This window comes from Mustela erminea, chromosome 10 (assembly GCF_009829155.1).
Source record: "Mustela erminea isolate mMusErm1 chromosome 10, mMusErm1.Pri, whole genome shotgun sequence".
NCBI classification, from domain to species: domain Eukaryota; kingdom Metazoa; phylum Chordata; class Mammalia; order Carnivora; family Mustelidae; genus Mustela; species Mustela erminea.
In genome coordinates, this window is record NC_045623.1 from 82,521,199 (window position 1) to 82,543,766 (window position 22,568).

Below are 22,568 nucleotides of genomic sequence, written 5' to 3' on the forward strand. Positions count from 1 at the left end.
TATCTCATGTAACAATAAAAGACAGCTGTAATTCTCTACCATTCTTTCCATCAAGAATTGGTGGCTTTTCCTTTCCTCTTGAATCTGGGTTGTCTCTGGAGTTCCACAGAATGCAGAAGTAATACTGTGTAACTTCTGAGACTTAAAAAGATCTGCAGCTTCTGCCTTTGTTTTGGAATGCTACTTCTTGGAACCCAGTCTCCATACTGTAAGGAAGCCCAATCTGCCACATGGAAAGACTAAAGTACAAAGAGCCCAGACTCCCCAGACTCTTTCCCTTCTCTCCCACTTCTATCTAGGTAGGTACCAGTTGATCTTCTAGCCACAAAATCCTGAGAAATAATAAATTGCTGCTGTTGTTTTAAGCTAATACAGTAATGGATAACAACAACACTCACTGTTGTAGAAAAATATGGAGAAAATATCTCATTATAAGAAAACCAATACCTTAATACGTTAATATATTTAAGTTTATATGGGTTCTTTGCTCACTACCAATCCTTTCCAACTCCCAATAGTCTCCCTTCTTCAGGTTTCAAATTCATCTTTTGTTATTCTAATGCATGTCTTTAAATAGTGTTATACAAAAAGGCATGGGGGCAGGTAAGAAGAGATTTTCCAACCCTTTACACATTTAATATATATTACCGTCATATGCAAACTCCCTGAAATGAACCCATATGTTCAACAATTTGATCTTCAAAGTTCCACAGACATGGTCTTCTAGTATTTGGTATTGTGATAGCTTTTTCTGTATGCATTCTTTATAACTGAAACTTGAGAATCCATAAATATGTTCTTATGTGGTCTGTTAGGTTGAAACATTTATATATATAGTGCATGCACAAGCAGGGAAGGGGCAGACAGAGGGAGAAGCAGGTTCCCCCTGAGCAGGAAGCCTGATATAGGGCTGGATCTCAGAACCCTGGAAACTTGACTTGAGCTAAAGGCAGATGCTTAACTGGATGAGCCACCCAGGTGCCCATAACATGTTTAATTTTCAACTGAGATCAGTATTTCAGAAAGGTTCCTCTGTTATTTATTTTTATCTTTTTCAAACACCTCTAAAATTTGCCCTCAGTAGTCTGCATGCATGGATACTATATCTAACCCAGTTGCCACTATAGCCCTATAAATATAGTTGTTTAGGGGCGCCTCGGTGGCTCAGTCAGTTAAGCATCGACTTTGTCTCAGGTCTTGATCTCCAGGTCCTGGGATTGAGCCTTGTGTTGGCCTCCCTGCTGAGCAGGAAGCCTCCCCCTTCCCCCTGCTTGTGCTCTCTCTGTCACATAAATAAAATTTTTACAAAATATATAGTTGTTGGGATGCCTGGGTGGCTCAGTAGTTTAAGCGCCTGCCTTCAGCTCAGGTCATGATCCCAGGGTGCTGGGATTGAATCCTGCATCATGCTCCTTGCTCAGTAGGGGCCTGCTTCTCCCTCTGCCTGCCACTCCCCCTGCTTGTGTGCTCTCTCACACACTCTGACAAAATCGTAAAAAAATAAAAAGTTTTTTAAAAATTACATATATAGTTATATATGTATAGTTGTTTGTAAACATTCGTTTTCCAGTTTGCTACTGACAGCTTCCATATCTGAAATCTGTGATTTTGTTTCCATCGTCTGGTGTCTTTCTTGCTCATGGTATTTTGTTAGCATGTGTATATGGTCATTATACTTGAAAAGTAATTTGTAGAAATAATGTGAGAACCAGGATAAAGATATATTCCTCAAGATCTCCATTTGTTTCTGTCAGGTGCCTGGGAATACTATCAGTCCAGTGCAACTTAACATAAATTCAAGATTATAGGATAGCCTTCCAGTGAGGGTCATTCATTTCAAGATTAGTTTCACCCTTAGTACAGCATTTGATGGCACAGAAGGTCTTCTGTATAATCTTCATCATGCGCAGACTCTGGACTTTAATTTCTGTTCACTTCACATCTTCAGGCATGAAAATTTGAAGTTTCCAAAGTCAGCAAATGTCCTCAGGAAAAAAGTGGCTTTTATGGTCATTACTTCTCTAGGTTTCCATTTCTCTTCCTTTTTAACCTTATAATTATAGGCATATGCCATAACACTGAATTTTTTCCTATAAAATACCTCTTGGTTTTTAAAATCTAAACTTCTTAGAGTATGTTTAAACATCTTTCAATATAATTTTTTCAAATTATTCTTACACCGCAAATATTTACACTATCTCCCCCAAACTCAATACAACTTTTTTTTTTTTTAAGATTTTATTAATTTATTTGACAGAGAGAGATCATAAGGAGGCAAAGAGGCAGGCAGAGAGAGAGGGGAGAAGCAAGCTCCCTGCTGAGCAGAGAGCCCGATTCAGGGCTTGATCCCAGGACCCTGGGATCAAAACCTGAGCCGAAGGCAGAGGCTTTAACCCACTGAGCCACCCGGGCGCCCCACAACTTTTTTTTTTAAAGCAAGACAATGTATAAAGAAAAGTTTTAAGTCACTCCAAAGCAATTGGTAGAATATCAGACATCATGCACACAAGTTTTTTTGGTTTTGTTTTCATTTTAATAAAAAATTAATTAACATATATTGTATTATTAGGTTCAGGGTACACATTTAAGTTTTTTAAAGACTGCTGAGTATTAACAGAAGGAATGTGCTGCTGGAGCTTTAAAAAAAAAAAAAGCCTCACTGTAACCAACAAAGGAAAACTCTACAGTAGGTATATAAAAAAGAATCTAAGCATACATTGAAGAAAATCATCAAAGCACAAAGGAAGAGAGCAGAGAAGAAAGGAATGGAGGAACTACAAAAGAGCATGAAAACAATTAGCAAAATAGCAATTAAGTACATATCTATCAATAATTCCTTTAAATTAAATGGACTAAGATCAAGTGGAGTGGCTGAATGAATTAAAGAAACAAGACGCATCTATATGCTCCCTACAAGAAATGCACTTCAGATATAAGGACACAGAAAGATTGAAAATGAAGGACTGAAAAAATAAATTCTACACAAATAAAAAAAAAATCACCCCCAAGACTGTTGTCAAGAAGCTTACCACCTGTTTTCTTCTAGGAGTTTTATGGTTGGAAGTCTTACTTTGAAGTCTTTAATCCACCTTGAGTTAATTTTTGTGTATGAGGTAAGACAGGGAAGTAGTTTCATTCTCTTGCATATGGATATCTAGTTTTCCCAATACCATTTATTGAAGAGACAGACTGTTCTTTCCCCACTGTACATTCTTGGCTCCCTTGTTGAAAATTAACTGACCATTTACATGTGGGTTTATACCTGAGTTCTGTTCCATTGACCTATGTATCTATTTTTATGCCAATATCATACTGTTTTGATTACTGCAGCTTTGTAATATAGTTTGAAATCAGGGAACATGATGTGTCTAGTTTTGTTCTTCTTTCTCAAGACTGCTTTGGCTATTTGTGGTCTTTTGTGGTTTGATACAAATTTTTGAATTGTTTGCTCTATTTCTGTGGAAAATGCTATTGGAGTTTTGACAGGGATTATTCTGAACCTACAGATTGATTAAGGCAGTATGGACATTTTTACGATATTAATTTTTCCAATCCATGAGCACTTTCCATTAATTTGTGTTGTCTTCAGTTTCTTTTATCAATGTCTTACAGTTTTAAGTATACACGTGCTTTATCTCTTTAGTTAGATTTATTCCCAGGTATTTTGTTCTTTTTGATTCAGCTGAAGATGAGACTGGTTTTTAATTTCTCTTTCTGATAGACCATTACTTAGTGTACAAAAATACAGCAACGTTTTGTATATTGATTTTATATCCTGCAATTTTACTGAATTCATTTATAAGATTTGATAGTTTTTTGGTGGAATCTTCCAGGTTTTCTACGTATGTCACCTGCAAATAGTGACATCTTTACCTCTTCCTTTCAGATTAGGATGCCTTTAATTTCTTCTTGCCTAATTGTTCTGTTTCATTTGTTCTAATTGTACTATCTTGAAAGTGGCAAGGGTTAGCGTCCTTGTCTTGTTCCTGACCTTATTTTCAGCTTTTTACTGTTGAATATGAATATGTATTCATGAATATGAGTATGTTGGCTATAGCCTTTTCATGTATTGCCTTTATTATGTTGAGGTATGTTCAGCTGCCTTATTTTAAAAATGAGATAAAACTATACATTCCAGGGTGCCTGGGTGGCTCAGCAGGTTAAGCCGCTGCCTTCGGCTCAGGTCATGATCCCAGGGTCCTGGGATCGAACCCTGCATCGGGCTCTCTGCTCAGCAGGGAGCCTGCTTCCCCCCACCCTCTCTGCCTGCCTCTCTGCCTGCTTGTGATCTGTCAAATAAGTAAATAAAATCTTTAAAAAAAAACAAAACAAAACTATACATTCCAGATGTGCGTGGCTTTAAGTTATAAAAGAAAAACTACTAGTTCTTTAACAAATACTAAGAAGCATCCACAACATGTCACACAGTACACTAAGTGCATTTCCCTGCGTTAAGCACCTAGTATGCGAAGGGAGGTAAAAACAGGAAACAGTATACAGAATTTTTTCCCCTTCATATCAATTTCAGTAGACTTACCAAATCAAAGGGTAGGAATAAAAATGTGTTCCTGACTCTTGATATTTACTGCCAAAATAGCAAGTGAACACATCATTATCACAGATCTCTCTTTTACCCTCTCTAGCATTAGGTATTACAATTTTAAAATACCTTTTATGTGGGGCGCCTGGGTGCTCAGTGGGTTAAAGCCTCTGCTTTCGGCTCAGGTCATGATCCCAGGGTCCTGGGATTGAGCCCCGCATTGGGCTCTCTGCTCCTCGGAGAGCCTGCTTCCTCCTCTCTCTCTGTCTGCCTCTCTGCCTGCTTGTGATCTCTGTCTGTCAAATAAATAAATAAATCTTAAAAAAAAAAACAAAACAAAAAACCTTTTATGTGTTAAAAATAGCTTCCTGCTATTTTATTTACAAGTAATTACTATCAAAATTGGCTTAAAAATAGTATTTTACTCTTCCTATATACCCCATTCTCTTATGAAACTCACTGCCCCTCTTAGATACTTTTTTTTAAAAATTGAAAACATAGGGGCACTTGGCTAGCTCAGTCAGAGGAGCATATCGCTCTTGATCTCAGGGTCATGAGTGTGAGCCCCATGCTGAGTGTAGAGATTGCTTAAATAAAACTTCTTTAAAAGAAAATAAAAAACCTAAAAGGTCATTTATCTACTTTAAATATTTATTGAACAATTACTTTCAATTTTTTTTTTTAAGATTTTATTTATTTATTTGACAGAGAGAGATCACAAGTAGGCAGAGAGGCAGGCAGAGAGAGAGAGAGAGGAGGAAGCAGGCTCCCTGCCGAGCAGAGAGCCCGATGCGGGACTCGATCCCGGGACGCGAGATCATGACCTGAGCCGAAGGCAGCGGCTCAACCCACTGAGCCACCCAGGTGCCCCCTACTTTCAAATTATTATAGACACATGTAATAAGTCACAGTTATTTAAGTAGTTCCTAATATATTAGGGGACATATTGGGGGTGGGATATTCCACCTTAATATATAAGGAAATTTAATATTAACAATAGATACCTTTATTGTTAAATATTTTTTTTAGAGATTTATTTTATTTATTTTAGGGAGAGAGAGCACATGCACATGAATGGGAGGTACAGAGGGAAAGGGAAAGAATCTCAAGCACACTCCCTACTGAGCATGAGCCCCAGGTAGGGCTCAATCCCATGACCCTGAGATCATAACCTGACCCAAAATCAAGAGTCTGGCACTTAAATGATTGAGCCACCCAGGCACCCCTACCTTTATTACTAAATATTTGATATATTTTACATGATTTCTGGCAACTACACTATATTATATTGAGGAAACTGAGGCATAGGGAGATTAAAAACCACTATCACAGAAGTAGCAAAGCCAGGATTTGCAAATAGTCTGATTCAGAGCCTACATTTTTAACCATTACACTATACAAATTACCATTACACTATACCATTATACCATTAGGCTATTACAAACTAACACTGGCTGAAAGTCTATCATTCATTATTAAGTCATTCATCCACTGACTCATTAATTTGTTCAACGAATCATTGCCTCCAACTATCAAGCACTGTTCAGGCTCAGGTGAACAATAATTTTAATAGTATTAATGAAGAGCTAGTCCTCAGGAAGCATTTATGGGAGGGCTGGATAGGCAGACTATACTGCACTTCTTTTTGCCAATCACGTAGTAGTTAAGTGCTATAAGAAAAATAAAACACATTAAGGGGATAGGGGCACCTAGGTGGGTCAGTCACTTAAGCATCTGACGACTCTTGATTCCACTCAGGTGATCTCAGGGTGAGACAGAGCCCTGCATCAAGCTCTGGACTGGACATGGAACCTACTTAAGATCCTCTCTCTCCCTCTGCCCCTCACCCCGCCAAATAAATAAAATACAATATGTTAAGGGGATAGAAAGCGGGGTGGAACAGAAGAGGTAGTTAATCATTTTAGATGAGTTTATCAAAGAAGGCCTCTTTGAAAGGGTGACAAGTCGGCAGAAAGCAGAGGAAGTGAGAAAAAGAGTCATGTGGACATCTGGAAGAATATTCCAGGCAGAGGAAAAATTAAATATAAAGGAAAAAGCAGAAGCCTGCTTGGTCAACTGCAAAGACATCACTACGCCTGAAGCACGGTGAACAAGAAGAGAATAAGAGATGAGGTCAGAGAGATGATGGGAGATCAGATCATACAGTATTTGAAAACCATGATGAGGTCTTTGGATCATATTCTGAGATATAAGAAACCAACAAAGGGTCAAGAAGCATTTGCTCTGACTTAAATTTTTTTTAAACAATCACTCTGGCTGCTGTATGAAAAACTGTATGTAAAGGTACAAACAGAGAGACCAGTTAGTAGGCTAGTTTGACTGTCCAAGCAAAGGATAATTCTGGCTAGGGGTGGGGTGGTAGCAGTTGGGGGAAAAAATGTTGATGTGGAAAATATTTACATGGTAAACCTGATGGAAACTGCTAATGGATTAGGTGGGTGATTTGAGAGAAAAGAGCTCTCAAGGGTTGTTTGGGGTTTTGTTTTGTTTTTCCCGGTCTAAGCAACTAAAAGAATGGAAGTGTCATTTACTGAGTCAGAAAAGACTCAGGGATTGGGAGGGCACCTGGGTGGCTCAGTCAGTTAAGTGTCTGCCTTCACCTCAAGTTATGATCCCAGTGTGCTGGGATGGAGCCCCATATCAGGCTCCCTGCTAAACAGAGAGCTTGTGCTCTCTTTCTCTCTCTCTCTCATGCACCTGCTCTCCCTCTCTCAAATAACTAAATAAAATCTTAAAAAGAGAAAGAAAGAAAGACTCAGTGATTGGAGCAAATTCAGAGAGGAAATCAAGAAAATTTTTAGGACATGCTAAGTTTGATACGTCTATACAATGAGGTGTCTAGTAAGCAGTTAGATGGGTGTAAAGTTCAAGGGAGAGGTCCAGGCTAGAGACATGAATGTCCTCGGCATATTAATGGTATTTGAAACTACTGGACTAGAGACTACCCAGACTCCGGTAGGATACAGAAGAACCCTAAGCCCTGGAATACTCCCAATGTTTAGAGATTGGGGAAATGAAGAGGGCGTAGAAGGAGGCAGAAAAGCAGTATCCAGTAAGGTTGAGGAAAACCTGGAGAGAGTGCTACCCAGAAAGAAATGGAAAAAAGAGTGTTTTAGGGCACCTGGGTAGTGCAGTTGGTTAAGTATGCAAATCTTGGTTTCAATTCAGGCCGTGATCTCAAGGTAATGAGATTGAGCCCTGTGTCGGCTACACACTCAGTGCAGAGTCTGCTTGAGATTCTTTCTCCCTCTCTCTCTGACCCTTCTGCTTAGGCTTTCTCTCTCTCTCTAAAAATTAAAATAAATATTTTAAAAAAGTGTTTCAATAAGTAAGCAACTTAATCAAATGAAGACAAATAAAATGAAGATTTGGGAATTGACGACTGGGTTTAGCAAACTCTGTGTTGACCTTGATAAGAGCAATTTCAGCAAAGTGAGGAAACCAAAACTTCAGTGGAGTAAGTTCAAAAAGAATGCCCTGAACATGATCAAGACTTTAGGTCCTAGTGATTAACAGAAAATTGAAAGGAACATGTTAAATTATACAATGTAGATGGAACAGCAAAATCCAGACTGTGATAACTCTAAAAGGACAAACAATCCATAAATAACATGGTGGGGGAAAGGACAGAAAACTTACCAATTAAAAGACACTTGAAAGATATATCAATTACGAATGGGTAAAAAAGAGGTGGTATGTGTACACACACACCATTGCAGTGGAGTATTACTCAGACATAAAAAAGAAAGAACTCTAACATTTGCAACAACAACATGGTAGGATCTAGAGAGTATAATGCTATGTCAAACAGGTTAGTTAAAGACAAATGCCGTATTTCACACATACGTGGAATTGAAGAAACATAACAAAAGAAAAAAAAAAGAGACCAAAAACCCAGACTACCAAATATAGGAAACAAACTGGTGGTTATTAGACAGGAAGGGGGTGAGGGATGGGTGAAACAGGTGAAGGGGATTAGGAATACACTTATTATGATGAGCACTGAGTAATGTATAGAATTGTTGAATCACTATAAAGTACACATGAAACAAATATAACACTATGCATTATTTATAAGGGAATTTAAAAAAGACAATCAATCACAATCAGTGAAACATATTTGGATCCAAACTCAAAAATGAAAAAATAAATAAAAGGCAAATGAAAACAAAAGTATAGCTGAGACAAGCAGGAATTTTAACACTGACTAGATATTTGATATATATTATTATTATTTTGCTGTGATAATGGTACTATGGTTTATTTTAAAAGCCTGTATCTTCTGTAAATAGTAGATATTTATGAATGAAATAGTATTATGAGTAGAATATACTTCAAAAAATACAAAGGATGGGAAATTAGAAGGGACACAACTGGATGTGGGTTGATGATTGTTGGGTTTGGGTGATGGGTATATGGTAATTTATTACATAATTCTACCTATTTGTATACATCCTCAATTCTCTATAAAATAAGTCTTAAAAAATAGGAAGAAAAGATTTGCCATTTCCTTTGCATATACTTAAAAACTCTTTTTACCATCCCATTGTACAGAAATTAAGGTTAAGGAATATTAAATGCACCACCCAAAGTCACAGTTAATTTTTTTTAACTCCTTTTTTTTTTTAGATTTTATTTATTTATTTGACAGAGAGAGAGATCACAGGTAGGGAGATGCAGGCAGAAAGAGATGGGGGAAGCAGGCTCCCTGTTGCACAGAGAGCCCAATGCGGTGCTCAATCCCAGGATCATGACCTGAGCTGAAGGTGGAGCCTTTAACCCACTGAGACACCCAGGCGCCCCACAGTTAACTTTTTTAACAGACTTTTAAAAAATATATTTGCATTAGGGCGCCTGGGTGGCTCAGGGGGTTAAAGCCTCTGCCTTTGGCTCAGGTCATGATCCCAGTGTCCTGGGATCAAGCCCCTTGTTGGGCTCTCTGCTCAGCGGGGAGCCTGCTTCCACCTCTCTCTCTGCCTGCCTCTCTGCCTAGTTGTGATCTCTGTCTGTCAAATAAATAAATAAAATCTTAAAAAAAAAAATATATATATATATATATATTTGCATTTATTTGAGAGAGACAGAGAGAGAGAGAGTGCACATGTGTATATACAACCAGGGGAAGCAGAGGGGGAGCGAGAGAAGAGAATCTTTGAGGCTACCTCTGCACTGAGCACAGAGCCTGACATGGGGCTTGACCTCACGACCCAAGCCAAAACCAAGAGTCTGACGCCCAACTAACTGAGACATCCAGGCACCCCTAGACTTTATTTTTTAAAGCAATTTTAGGTTCACAGGAAAATCAAGCAGATGGTAGATTGCCTATATGCCTCCTGCCCACACATACCCATAGCCTCCCAATCAACATCCCCACACCACAGTGGTAGATTTGTTACAATCACTGAATCTACAGTGACACATCATTATCAAGTCAGTTAATTTAAGAGCCAGGATTTGTCTCTAAAATCAATGCTTTGTATACTACATCACACTGCCAATCCTTCCCCCCATTATTTTGCTGGGTGCTATTTATACAAAATGGCAAAAAAACCCTAAACTTTCATGAATAAGCAATGTAACTACTACTACTGTTATTATAAACTACTGTTATTATAAAATCATCAAGTATCCAAAAAATATTTTAATGAAAATTAATGAATACAACAAATTATACACCCAGTGAAACACTTTTCAGTTATTTAACAAATACATATATTGCCCACTGGATCTGAAGATGTAATTACACAGAAATACAAAGCACTATCTGGAAACTCCACTTCAAATGTTTCTTTCAGTAGCTATAGGAAGTATGGGCTAATATCAACTAACCAACATTAAACTTCAAATATAAAACAATACATATTCAAAGGGTATCTGTGTATATGTTGTTCACTGACCTAACAGTCTAACATGTACTCGTTTTTGGGTTTTTTTTTTAACATGTACTAGTTTTGAGTCCAAAGCTAAATAACAGCCTGCAGCAAATGTGAATGATGAAAAGCAGTGAATAAATCAACTACAGCTTATACTATAGCCTATTATGAAAATAATGGATTTTCACTGGGAACTTTTGCTTCAATATTCATGGAATGCATCTCATTTCCACTTCTAGGAATTTATCCTAAAGCAATCACTGGACCACTATACAAACGTACATACTAGGATACTTACAAAAGTTTTATTTATTTATTTACTCATTTATTTTTAAAAAGATTTTATTTATTTGACAGAGAGAGATCACAAGTAGGCAGAGAGGTTGGGCAGAGAGAGAGAGGGGGAAGCAGGCTTCTTGCTGAGCAGAGAGCCGGATGGGGGCTCCATCCCAGGACCCTGGGATCATGACCTGAGCCAAAGGCAGAGGCTTTAACCCACTGAGCCACCCAGGTGCCCCCAGAGTTTTATTTATAATGAAAAGCAAAAAAGAAAGAAGCGTAAACCACCATCAATTAGATTGGTTAAATACGTACTGAGTAAAGATTATCATACTGCTGTAAAAATGTAAGCATTATTATGGAAAAAATATCCAAGATACATTACTGAGTAGAAAATACAAGTTAAAAAAATTAATATGATGGATGGATGTCTGGGAAGATATACAAGAAAAAATTAGCAATGGTTTTATCCAGATGATGGGATATTATTTTTTTTTTGAAGATTTATTCGTTTATTTGAGAGAGAAAGAGCACAAAGGGAAGGGCAGAGGGAGAGAAAGTCACAAGCAGGCTCAGTGGAGCCCACTGTGGGGTACCATCTCTCACAATCTTGAAATCATGACCTGAGCTGAATCCAAGAGTCAGAGGCTCAACCCACTGTGCCTCCCAGGTGCCCCTTCACTTTCTATTTTAGACTTTCCTATACTGTTTGCATTTTAAAAATAAACAAGTATTTTTACACCCAAGAAAAAATTTGATATGTTTTGGAAAAATATATTGGGTTGTGTCAAAATTTGACATAATAAAATGCCTGTTTACTACATAAACCCACAAGGCTAAGCATTAAACATTAGCATGAGATTTTAGTAACCTCCCACCTAGTTCTACCTATTCACTCAATGAATCTGTACAAACAGTGCACATATTACCATATTACATTTGTTTTTTGATTAATTTATTTGAGAGAGTGAGAGAGAGCATGAGAGGGGATAAGGTCAGAGGGAGAACCATACCACCTGCAGAGCTGGGAGCCCATGTGGGACTCCATCCTAGGACTCTGGGATCACTACCCAAGCCTAAGGCAGTCGCTTAGCCAACTGAGCCTCACAGGCACCCCTACCATATTACATTTAGTATTTCACTATAGCTAAATAATCACTTCTAGAAATTCAGCCTGCTAAGGGTAAAATTTCTCAGATGGCAGTACTGAGGAACAATTGCTAAAAAGGCATTTTGCCCCTTGAAAACAAGACAGCACATTACCCAAGTAGGTCCTGCACTACGGAAATGCCTTGAGATTATTTCATAATTAAAGGTTGGGTAGCTTCTGAAAAACGGTGATCAGCCAAGCAAAAATTTTAGAAAATTTTTGAGTAACTTTAGAGGAATGCCACTCTTATGTTAAATATATAGATAGAAATCAAGTCTTAATTTAGAAACCAGAAGTTTCTTTTAAAAAAAGAAAAAATTACTTCATTGCTAAAGTATAACCCATTTTTCAATCTATTCTTTAAACGTTTTTAAAAATTCAGATACACTAATGAACTTCTTTTGTCAGATGATTTAGAAATCCGTTAAAATATCAAGTATTGGTAATCACTTAAAAATAGTAGTATGTATATAAGCCAACAACTGAGAACATTTTCTTGCAAAATTTCTTCCACAAATGAAAAACATAAAAATATCCCATATTTATATTCTATAGATACCTTCTGATTTCTTGAGAACTTGACAACTTAGAAACAATATAGGAAAAAAACTGGCTGATGTCAAAATAAAGAATTCTTCCAAATTATTTCACTATTATTTCAGAATAATGTAAATAAATTTTATTGTAATCAAAGGACAAAAAGCCCACATTAAGAGAAAACATCAGTTGTATGACATGGTTTTGCTAAATCTCAACAGTCTTTTTTTTTTTTTTAAAGCAATGGGTAGCCAAAGAAAGTTATTAATATTAACACAGATAATGGCAGAAAACTACAGAAACTCCAAATACAGAAAGGCTGTTCATGTATCTTAACAGCATTACCATTATGGGTGAAAAACCACACAATATTCTTTCTCACATCTGTTTTGTTAATGAGCCAAGAATGGGGGTCTGTTGGGTATCCTAGACAACTGAATTAGAAGTAGGAATGTCTGGTGAGTGCTGTTTATCCCAACAAACTGAGACTACATAGGTTTAGAAGGATATTATTCTAAAATAAACGATATTTTTAGTTTTATCTTCCCCCAAAATGAACTATCACCTTACCTTATTCTCCCATCTATCAAAAAGAAACCTTGTAAATTATTTTAGATCCCAATTTTAAGTATTATAAGAGAAAATGTTTTGTTAGATTAACAAAATATTTACTTCATCTTTCAGACAGACCCTCAGATATGGGAAGACTATAAGAACCTGTGTGAAAAAAGATGGCTATAAAATGAAAAAAGCAGTCTTCAACTAGAATACAATAGTTTATGACAGCAAGAATTCTAAACTATAGTTTTTCCATATACAACAGAGAACTCTTCCAGGAAATGTCCCCTTTACAGGGCCCCAGGCCTCTTTGCATGCTATCAGCCCTCACTTATAGAAAGAACCAAACAAACACAGTATTCCCACTGGAAAACATAAATGAATATAAGCTAAATCTAAATTCACAACTTAGTACAGAAAATTCTCCAAAAGAGCAAAAGGGAGCAGCATCTTGAAATAATTTCATTTATTCTAACAGCTTTCCTAAATTACTTAATTCCTTAATTTTTTAAAAATAGATATTTGTTTGAAATCTGGCTTAGAGATTTAAAGAGTGATCAGGGTAATGGAATCATGGATAAAGTTTAAAAGTTTCCATCATGTTAATCAAATTACATTTGAGAGCTACCTACATATTCTTTTTCTCCTTTAAGTCTTTGTTTAGAACAACAAAGTTGTTTCTTGCCTCCTTTTCAATTTTCCCTCAGGAGAAAAAAAAAAAATTAATCCAATTCTAAAACAAAAATCAAAATAATTTTGCATATTTTTAAGACCCACTGCCAGTCAAGAGCAGCAAATAGTAGAGAAAAAGTAATGATGGCCACTTAAAAACAGTACAAGTTAAAATTTAAGTGGCAACCAAGCAGAAAAACCTTTTGCATGTTCAAAATTCATGCCCTCCAGACAGAGCAGCATTTTGACAATTTTTCTTCAAGACAAAAATCTAAAAGCAAGAAAATATACCCCAAAGTGATTAAAAAAGATTATTTTTTAAAAGATTTTATTTATTTATTTGATAGAGACACAGCAAGAGAGGGAACACAAGCAGACGCAGTGGGAGAGGGGGAATCAAGCCTCCCGCCAAGCAGGGAACCCCAAGCCGGGCTTGATCCCAGGACTCTGGGATCATGACCTGAGCTAAAGGCAGACGCTTAAACACTGAGCCACTCAGGCACCCCATAATGATTACTTTAAATACTAAACTGAGACCCTAATGGCATTATATATTTTAGTATTTTGAATCCACAACTTTTACTCATATTCAAACCTAGTTTCCATACACATAACTTTTGTTCTTTGGAACTTATTCTCAAATGATTTTTCCAGATTATTTATTATTATTAATATTATTATTTTTAAGTAAGTTCCACGTGTGGTGCCCAATGTGGGGCTTGAACTCATGACCCTGAGACTAACACCTGAGCTGAGAGCAAGACTTAGACACTTGGAGTGAGCCACCCAGGCGACCCTTGATTTTATTATTAGAAAAATGCAGAGCCTTAAAATCACTTTGCAGATCCAAACATGAACCTAAAAGTATCACTAAGAGGGCACCTGGGTGGCTCAGTGGGTTAATCCTCTGCCTTTGGCTCAGGTCATGGTCTCAGAGTCCTAGGATGGAGCCCCACATTGGGCTCTCTGCTCAGCAGGAAGCTTGCTTCCCCCTCTCTCTCTGGCCTGCCTCTCTGCCTACTTGTGATCTCTCTCTGTCAAATAAGTGAGTAAAATCTTAAAAAAAAAAAAAAAAAAGTATCACTAAGAAACATGGTCTATTCACTCCTGCAAAACTGTATACAACTACCAAACATATCAAATCACTTTGCATATCATTAATTTAAAGTAACAGTAAACGTTTTTCTTCCATTGGTAGGTGATGACAATTTCTTCTGCCCTCAACAATAGTCTGACTTCACCTAAAAATACATACTAAAGTAGTAAGGTTCTAAAACACTACTACTCAGGAGAACTTGATATCTTGATGAAAATTTCTGCTGCTTCTATTCACACTTATTTAGAATTAAAATACACTTTCAGTCCAAATGTAACTAAACTATTAAAAAAAATAGGGTTTCATCAGAAATTTTCCTAACTGGGGCACCAGGTGGCTCAGTTGATTAAGTGTCTGCCTTTGGCTCCAGTCAAGATCCCAGGGTCCTGGGTTCAAGTCCCATGTTGGGCTCCCTACTCGGCAGGGAGCCTGCTTTTCCCTCTCCCACTCCCCCTGCTTGTTTTCCCTCTCTCACTGTGTCTCTGTCAAATAAATAAATAAATAAAAACTTAAAAAAAAAAAAAAAAACCAACTGTGCCAGCTTCTCTGGTTAAATCAAAGTTCACAAAGTTCTAAATCAGTACAATGTACAAGACACCTTAAAAAATAACTTAAAATATTACATGCAAAAAAAGACATAATAACTTTTAGTGAGGAATGATTCACCAAGAAACAATTATATGGCATTTGTATTCTAACTCCAAGTCCTCCAATATAAATAAAGTTTTCTATGTATCTTCCTAACAACTAAAATTTAAAATATCCTTTCATAAGGTAATACCTAAGAATCTCCACACACACACACATAAACCTTAGAACAAAATTGGTGCAAAGATCCAACACTGACTCAACAAACTATCAGAGAACACTTATGTCTAAAAAAATGTTTTTAGGAAATCTTCATACCCAAGGTGGGGCTCAAACTCACAAATGAAATCAAGTGTCCTGGGCTCTATGGACTGAGACATCAAGGTGCGCCCATGTCTAAAATATTTTAAACCAAAGTATGTACCTGACAAATTCCCTTTTTAGTTTTATTTTTAAGTAATCTCCACATCCAGTGTGGGGCTTGAACTCAAAACCCTGAGAGCAAGAGTCTCACTCTCCACTGAGCCAAGCAGGTGCCCTGATACCTGTCAAATTCTTCATTTAAAACTCAGTTGCATGTTTTGCCCAAATATGCTTTCAATTTCATATGCAGCGTAACAACTGTATGTAAGCCTAAGGAAGAATGAAAATTCTGTTTTTGATGATAATTTTGAGCCATATTATACTTTATCTTCATTATTACATTACAGTTAATCATGTATAAACTACACTGAAGAGCAAACTTTGAATTTCAAGATATCTAAGCATATGGTTGATATTATCTCATTCTACCTCCCCAGATATGAAAATAGTTAAATGGGTATATATTTCAGCAATGGCATAAGCAAAAACAAGATGTAAAACTTATCTATAGCTCAAGAATTCACAGAAGCATTTACTGAATCGTACTTGGGTAGTTGGACCAGTGGGCTAGGTGACTGGATTTCAGAAATACTTTCTAAGACGCTGTCCACACACTGGGGCATAATTGCATACAAAAAGCCCAAAAGAGAAAAAGACTAAAAAAAACTTGAAAACCCTCAAAACTATCTTTAAAACTCAGGGTGATTAATAAATTTTTTAACTTTCATGTTTTCTTTTGCAGGCTTGACACCAGGACAGTTACATAAAAGTCATCTATAGCCCTAGACCATCATATTCTAAACAGTATGATACAAAATTAAAAAACAAAGGCAGGGCAGTTTCAGAAATATATAAATCAATGATAAACAAATGAAAGCCTAAAACTTCACAGTTAATAGATTTTTTTAAAAATATGAAGATTAAAAAAAATGAAGCATACAAAAAAGAATCAGGAAAAAGGATCAGAGAAAATTTCACATACGAAAAGTTGCAATAATCACCTCTCCCCATCCTACCTCTACAAATTTGTGCTTGTCAGCATTTCCTGACATTTATACTTTTTAAATTTTTTTAAGATTTCATTTATTTGACAGAAAGACACAAGGAGAGAGGGAACACTAGCAGGGAGAGTGGGAGAGGAAGAAGCAGACTCCCCGCTGAGCAGGGTGCCTGATGCTGGTCTTGTTCCCAGGATCCTGGGATCATGACCTGAGCCAAAGGCAGATGCTTAACGACTGAGCCACTGAGGCAATCGACAATTATACTTCTTAACCTAATCAACAGATCCTTTATTATCGTTAGGTCACTGGTTTCCTTTATTATTTAAGTTTTTCTTAAATTCAAATACCTCCCAAACTGGCAAAAATAGATGTGAAATTCAGGAATTTGTGATCCCATCAGTAGCAAGCCATCCCCCACCCCCAATGTTTTGAAAATTAACTTATAAACGTGTTACCATCTGGATGAAGCACACACCATCAAACTTAACATATTAAGTATGACCCTTCGGAAAGCAAACCATTATGTAACACCCACTTTATGTCTCTCTATCAATTACTTCAGAATCATAAAGAATGGTAATTCTTTTTCAAGTTAAGCACTGCCCATGTTGCAATTTTTCTCAAGACTGCCGTTTTCCGAAGGAGAGAAAGCAGTTTTTTTTAAATCCCCAATTTCCAAGAATATAATAACCGCTTCTCTAGGGTATAGGGAATGAAAAAAATATATGTCAGCAATCTTAAGATCCACCTCCTCACGTAAGCAGTAATTGGGACCGATATGACATTTCCGAAATCCTAGGCAACTATATACAATACTGCCGCAAACATCAGAAGAGAACTCGGAGATGGAGGAAATGCCATCTTGCATTTGACGTTGCGCTTACACCTATCTCAAACTTAATTCTCACCGTTATCTTCATGTCGCTTCACAACTACCTTAAGAGGTAAGAGAGCCGACCGCCCAGCGCCTCCTTGGGACACACAACCCGGTCAAAGGACGCGCACACCGTTACACCTTCAATCGGAATAACAAAACAGACGACAAACCCTTCTAGACTCGAGAAAATAGAGTAATATCGTCTGGAGAACCCCAAACTTCAATCCTTTAAGCACTGTCCTCTCCCCACAGTTTTGCCTACTCAGTGGCCCCGGGGAACTGCGGCGGGGCTGCGGGGAGGCGGAGGAGGGACGGGCGGGGGGCGGGAGAAGGAGCCGCCCGGACCGCGCTCAACTCGCGCACCTGGGTTGGGGCGGAGGGAGAGACGATGCTCTGGCCCCCCCGCCGGGCCAAGCACCTCGGACTTGCTCACCTGCGGAGCCGATTTCCATTCATGGAGCTGGGGGGAGTGCTTCGAACGAGAAGAGCGCCCACCTCTGGGGGCAAGGAGGCAGCGCAGGGGGCGACGCGGCGCGACAGGCACCCTCACTCGGCCCCAAGACGAGGTGGCGATGGCTTCTCCTCAGCAACCGCACTCCGAAAGATCTCGTCGGGAAGAGCCGCCGTGGGGAGGGAGCACGCGACTATGCGAGAGGAAGGGGAAGCGTGAGACGAGAAAGAGCCCGTGCGGAACTTAGCGTCGCCGCGACCGCTTACGCTCCCACTGCCCCTCCACGACTGCGGCGCTGCCGCCGACCTCCCCGGGGGCCGCCCCCGGAAGCCCGCTGGCGTCAGTTCCGCTGCCCGAGCTCGCCAGACGTCCAGGCCTCGCCTCTCCGCTTCTCCGCCCCAAGCCCAGGGGGCGCGACGTCGGTGCGGGCGCAGCCAGCGCGGAAGACGCGGGGGAGGTGCCGGGGAGCGGAGCCTGGGCGGAGCGTGGGGCACGCGCGGTGGGCGGGCCCTCCCACCGTCTGCCGCAGGGCCGTGCCAGCCGGAGACAACCCGGAGGAGCTGGACTCAGCACCATCCCACCGTGGGGCGGTGCCTGCCGGAGGCGACGTCGCAGAGGGCGGTGCAGCTTACCTGGGGAGGAGCGTGTGTGGAGCGTGACGGGTCCGTGGTGCAAGGCTGGGACCCGCAGCGGAGTGACGGGGACGAGCACGTCTGGGGAAGAGCCACCCTCCTTACGGAGCCCTCCCGCCCCGCCCAGGTTGGGCGGCACCTCGCGCCGCCTCCTCAGTAAGCGGTCAAGTGACCACCGCAATTGATCACTCCAAGTCTGTTGCTTTGACAACCGTGGGCGGGTGCGAGGGTTGTACAATTTAGCTTGGGGAAAGAGTATTAAGAAACGAGCCATTAGACGCGCCCGGTGGTTCAGTGGGTTAAGCCTCTGCCTTTGGCTCAGGTCACGATCTCAGGGTTCCGAAATCGAGACCCACATGGGGCTCTCTGCTCAGCAGGGAGCCTGCACCCCCCCCTCCCCCGCCGCCTGTGATTTCTCTCTCGCAAACAAAATAATTAAAAAAAAAAAAAAAGAAACGAGACATTACACAAACTTCACTTCGGGTAATTTCCTTGTTTAAAACGCTTTAATAGCGTGTCACACTGAGATCAAACTCTTTGCAGAGCCAAAACGCACCGCGTAAACGGACCCTTCCTTTCTCAAGCAAGACTTTCCCTATCACTATACTACAGCTATATTAGTCTGCTTCTAATTCCCACTACCGCCAAAACGCATTCCTTTCCGACTTGGCTCCCCTCTGCTCTTGGTTCTCTTGGCAAGGAACAGAACCTCTCCTTTCCCTCCATTCTCACCCTCTCTTCTTCCCTCCCCTGTCCACTTCTTTCTGTATCTCAGCCTGATTTATCTGAGAGGTCTTTTCCGGACCACTTATCTACGGTGAAGGCCCGTTTTTCTGTTACAGCATTCCCCTAATAATCCTCCCCATCTGTAATTTGTTTCACTTAAACAAGTTTGTGTGCCCCCTCCTGCACTAGCTTGTAAATTTTATAAGCTTACCATGGCCAGCACACTCACTAGGAAATAGCAGGTCCTTAATATGTCGCTTTAATGAAAAAGTGATACTATTCAGACTGAAGATTCATGATTTTTGCCCAAGTCCCTAAATATCAGTAACGTTATTCAAACTTTAAAAAATCAAAGTATTTCATTTTTTAAAATTTGGGATAAAAAGAAAATGTATCCTATCTTCAGTTCCCCCCAATCATTGTGGGGCTTTCGATCAGTCACTTGAGTCTCTTATCTGAGAAATGGAGAGACTAACATCTTACATAACTGTTGTTAAGTTAGGGAATGTCCATAAACCAGAACCCTCTGTAACTAAATGTTAGTGAATAAAGTTTACTATCATTAACATTTTAAAACACTTATTAGATGCACCTACCTTACAGTAAACGTTTCATAAATGGATGGAATTCAAACTGTCATCTGCCTGATTTCAATTTTGCCTCACTTCTTCCCAACATTAACCCTTTAAGAACATCAATTTCAAAATATTAAATGTCACAGGATGAAACACTATCCTAAAAGTTATTTTCAATACGTAGATATACGGAATCCAAGTTAGTAGCAGCATCCCGACAGGGTAAACATCAATCACACCCTCAAACTCCCATTCTGGAACTGATTGCCTAAGTGATAGCTGCCTTGTCCTCTCCCAGAATAGTCATTGTGATGGCGATGAACCCTTGAGGTACGCCGTGGTCTTCTCTGTTGACCTTGACTAAGCAGGATTTTGATCTCCTAATTCAGTATGATTTAGTATCAACCATGCCTTCCCATCTACCTCTGCTATTCAGGGACCCCACCACCTCTTCAGAGTGAGCCCATGTAAAAGGTACGTTAATTGTAGAATATCAAAAAGTGGGAAGGCAAGAGGTCCAGTGATTCTATCAAAAGCAAATTGTATGAGGCTCTCCCCCAACCACATGCACACCCTATTTTTGGATAACCTCATTCCCAAACAAGTTGGTTCTTAATGCCATAGAACATGGTCTTTATCTTGTCATAGCCCCAATGCCTAGAACAGTGCCAGTGCCTGTGACATTGAAACATTCCCTGATTTGTGGGATGAATGGATGAGTAAGTGGGCTGTCAAGAATGGGGCTCAGGAAGCAGGCTAAAACTCTGCCCTCATCCTTTGTGGCACTGGTTGCTTTCAGAAGGGAGAACTATAAAATAGCACAGACATCTGAGGGACAAGGAAATCAGTGGCCTCTGAAAGTTGCATTCTTAGGCTTCCTGAGCTAGAGAAACACCACCACTGGATGATGACAGCAACTGGATAGAATCCTCTCTTTTATGTGGGCTGAAGTTACTCAATTTGACTCGAATTCAAATCTCTTCTCTCAGACCATCAGGAGTTTTTACATAGCAGAAAGTTCTTTTGTATTGCAGCAGAACACAATATAAAACATACTGCCCATAGGGACAGAGCTTAGACTGAAGGCCCTCTGCTATTCGATGTGATTCCAAAAGGCACTCTAAACCTACATCTCTAAAAGTCAGAATACCCAAGTAGAGAAGACACTGCTGGATACCTACCCAGGAGCCCTCATCACAGACCAGACTGATGAAGCAGGATAACTGCTCAGAGTGTAACTCCTAATTAATCTAAGCCACTCATGATGGATGATCTCATTTGCTTTGCCAATGACAGGAGTGAGAAGATGACCCATTTCTAGTAAGACAGGAGGCCAGATTTTCTGGGGCTTCCAAGGATTTCCTTACTTTAAAATGAAATGTAAGGAAAAATTAGTACCTTTTCTGTTATACATTATTCTGTCAGCACTTCCTTCCTGGAATTACAGTAGCCACTTTGGGACCCTGAGGCAAACTAACATGAGGATAAACCAACACAGAATAGCAGAGGAAAGTCACTGCAAGAACCTTTGTTGGTATTATCACTTTAATCACTGCATTAACAAACCTTGGAGCCATATTAAATCAAAAATTCTTTGTCATGTTACAGGTTTCTTATTTAAATCAATTTAATTGGTGGCTTGTTATGTGCAATTGAAAGTAACAGATAAACTACTTCAGGTGAATGCTGTGAGGATGCAATTAAATAACAGAGACTATACAAAACACCTATTCAGGGGGGCCTGGGTGGCTCAGTGGGTTAGGCCGCTGCCTTCGGCTCAGGTCATGATCTCAGGGTCCTGGGATCGAGTCCCGCATCGGGCTCTCTGCTCAGCAGGGAGCCTGCTTCCCTCTCTCTCTCTCTCTGCCTGCCGCTCCATCTACTTGTGATTCCTCTCTGTCAAATAAATAAATAAAACCTTTAAAAAAAAAAAAAAACACCTATTCATATACTTCAAAGTATCCAAGTTCCTCCGTGTCAGATCACTTCTCTTAACAAGCCATTGGTCTTTTCCAAAAACATGGCTGGGAACTCCCACTGTCTCTTTTAAGAGGGAAAGCTTGTCTTCAGAAGGTGGGGAAAATGAATGGAGGGCTCCCTAGAAAGGTCCTACAAGGCTTCATTGTCCAAATAAGACTTTGCCAAGAGGAGAGTGCTGAAGGTCCTGCAGTCTAGAACAAAGGGACAGTGTATTCCTGTAGGGTAAACCACAGTGTTCCAAAAACTGATATGATACCTGGGGGAAGGCAGCTGTGGCTCTTAAGTGGAGAACTTTTAAATGTATCCCAGGAAGTCCACTTTTCCAGTTTAAAGGATTGCTTCTGTCACACTCTGCAACATCTAAGCTTGCCAGGTTTCCTAAGCCTGTAGCCAGAGGAATAAATTGGCTTGAAAGTTAGAATCAAATAGGGAGATTTATTTGCTACAATTCAATGCTACTTTCCATTTAAGCAGTAGACAGCAGTCTAGGGATGGCCCAGGCTCAGATCTTTAAAGTCTCCTCTTTGCACTATAACCCTTTCTTTTAGCCACCCTAACTGCCATGAGATTCTGGGGTTTGTTAAGTCAAAAGATTCTCAACAAATACCCAGCCTCATTTTGCTCCAAGGTAATTCCCAGACAAGAATGT

At 39.5% G+C, this 22,568-nt stretch overlaps 1 protein-coding gene across 6 annotated transcripts in view; it reads right to left on the reverse strand.

Moving 5' to 3' along the window:
• Nucleotides 1-18,944, reverse strand: part of LOC116600647 (protein argonaute-3) — a 127,065-nt gene extending 108,121 nt beyond the window's left edge. For 2 of the 6 annotated variants that reach the window (XM_032360805.1, XM_032360802.1), the window contains exon 1: nucleotides 17,989-18,506. In XM_032360805.1, the coding sequence (XP_032216696.1) occupies nucleotides 17,989-18,007 (19 nt within the window). In that variant the 5' untranslated portion in view covers nucleotides 18,008-18,506. Of the gene's footprint in view, nucleotides 1-17,586; nucleotides 17,964-17,988; nucleotides 18,510-18,638 lie in introns of those variants that run through there. The other 4 variants (XM_032360803.1, XM_032360804.1, XM_032360810.1 and 1 more) reach the window with 4 other exon arrangements.
• Between the last annotated feature and the right edge of the window lie 3,624 nt (nucleotides 18,945-22,568).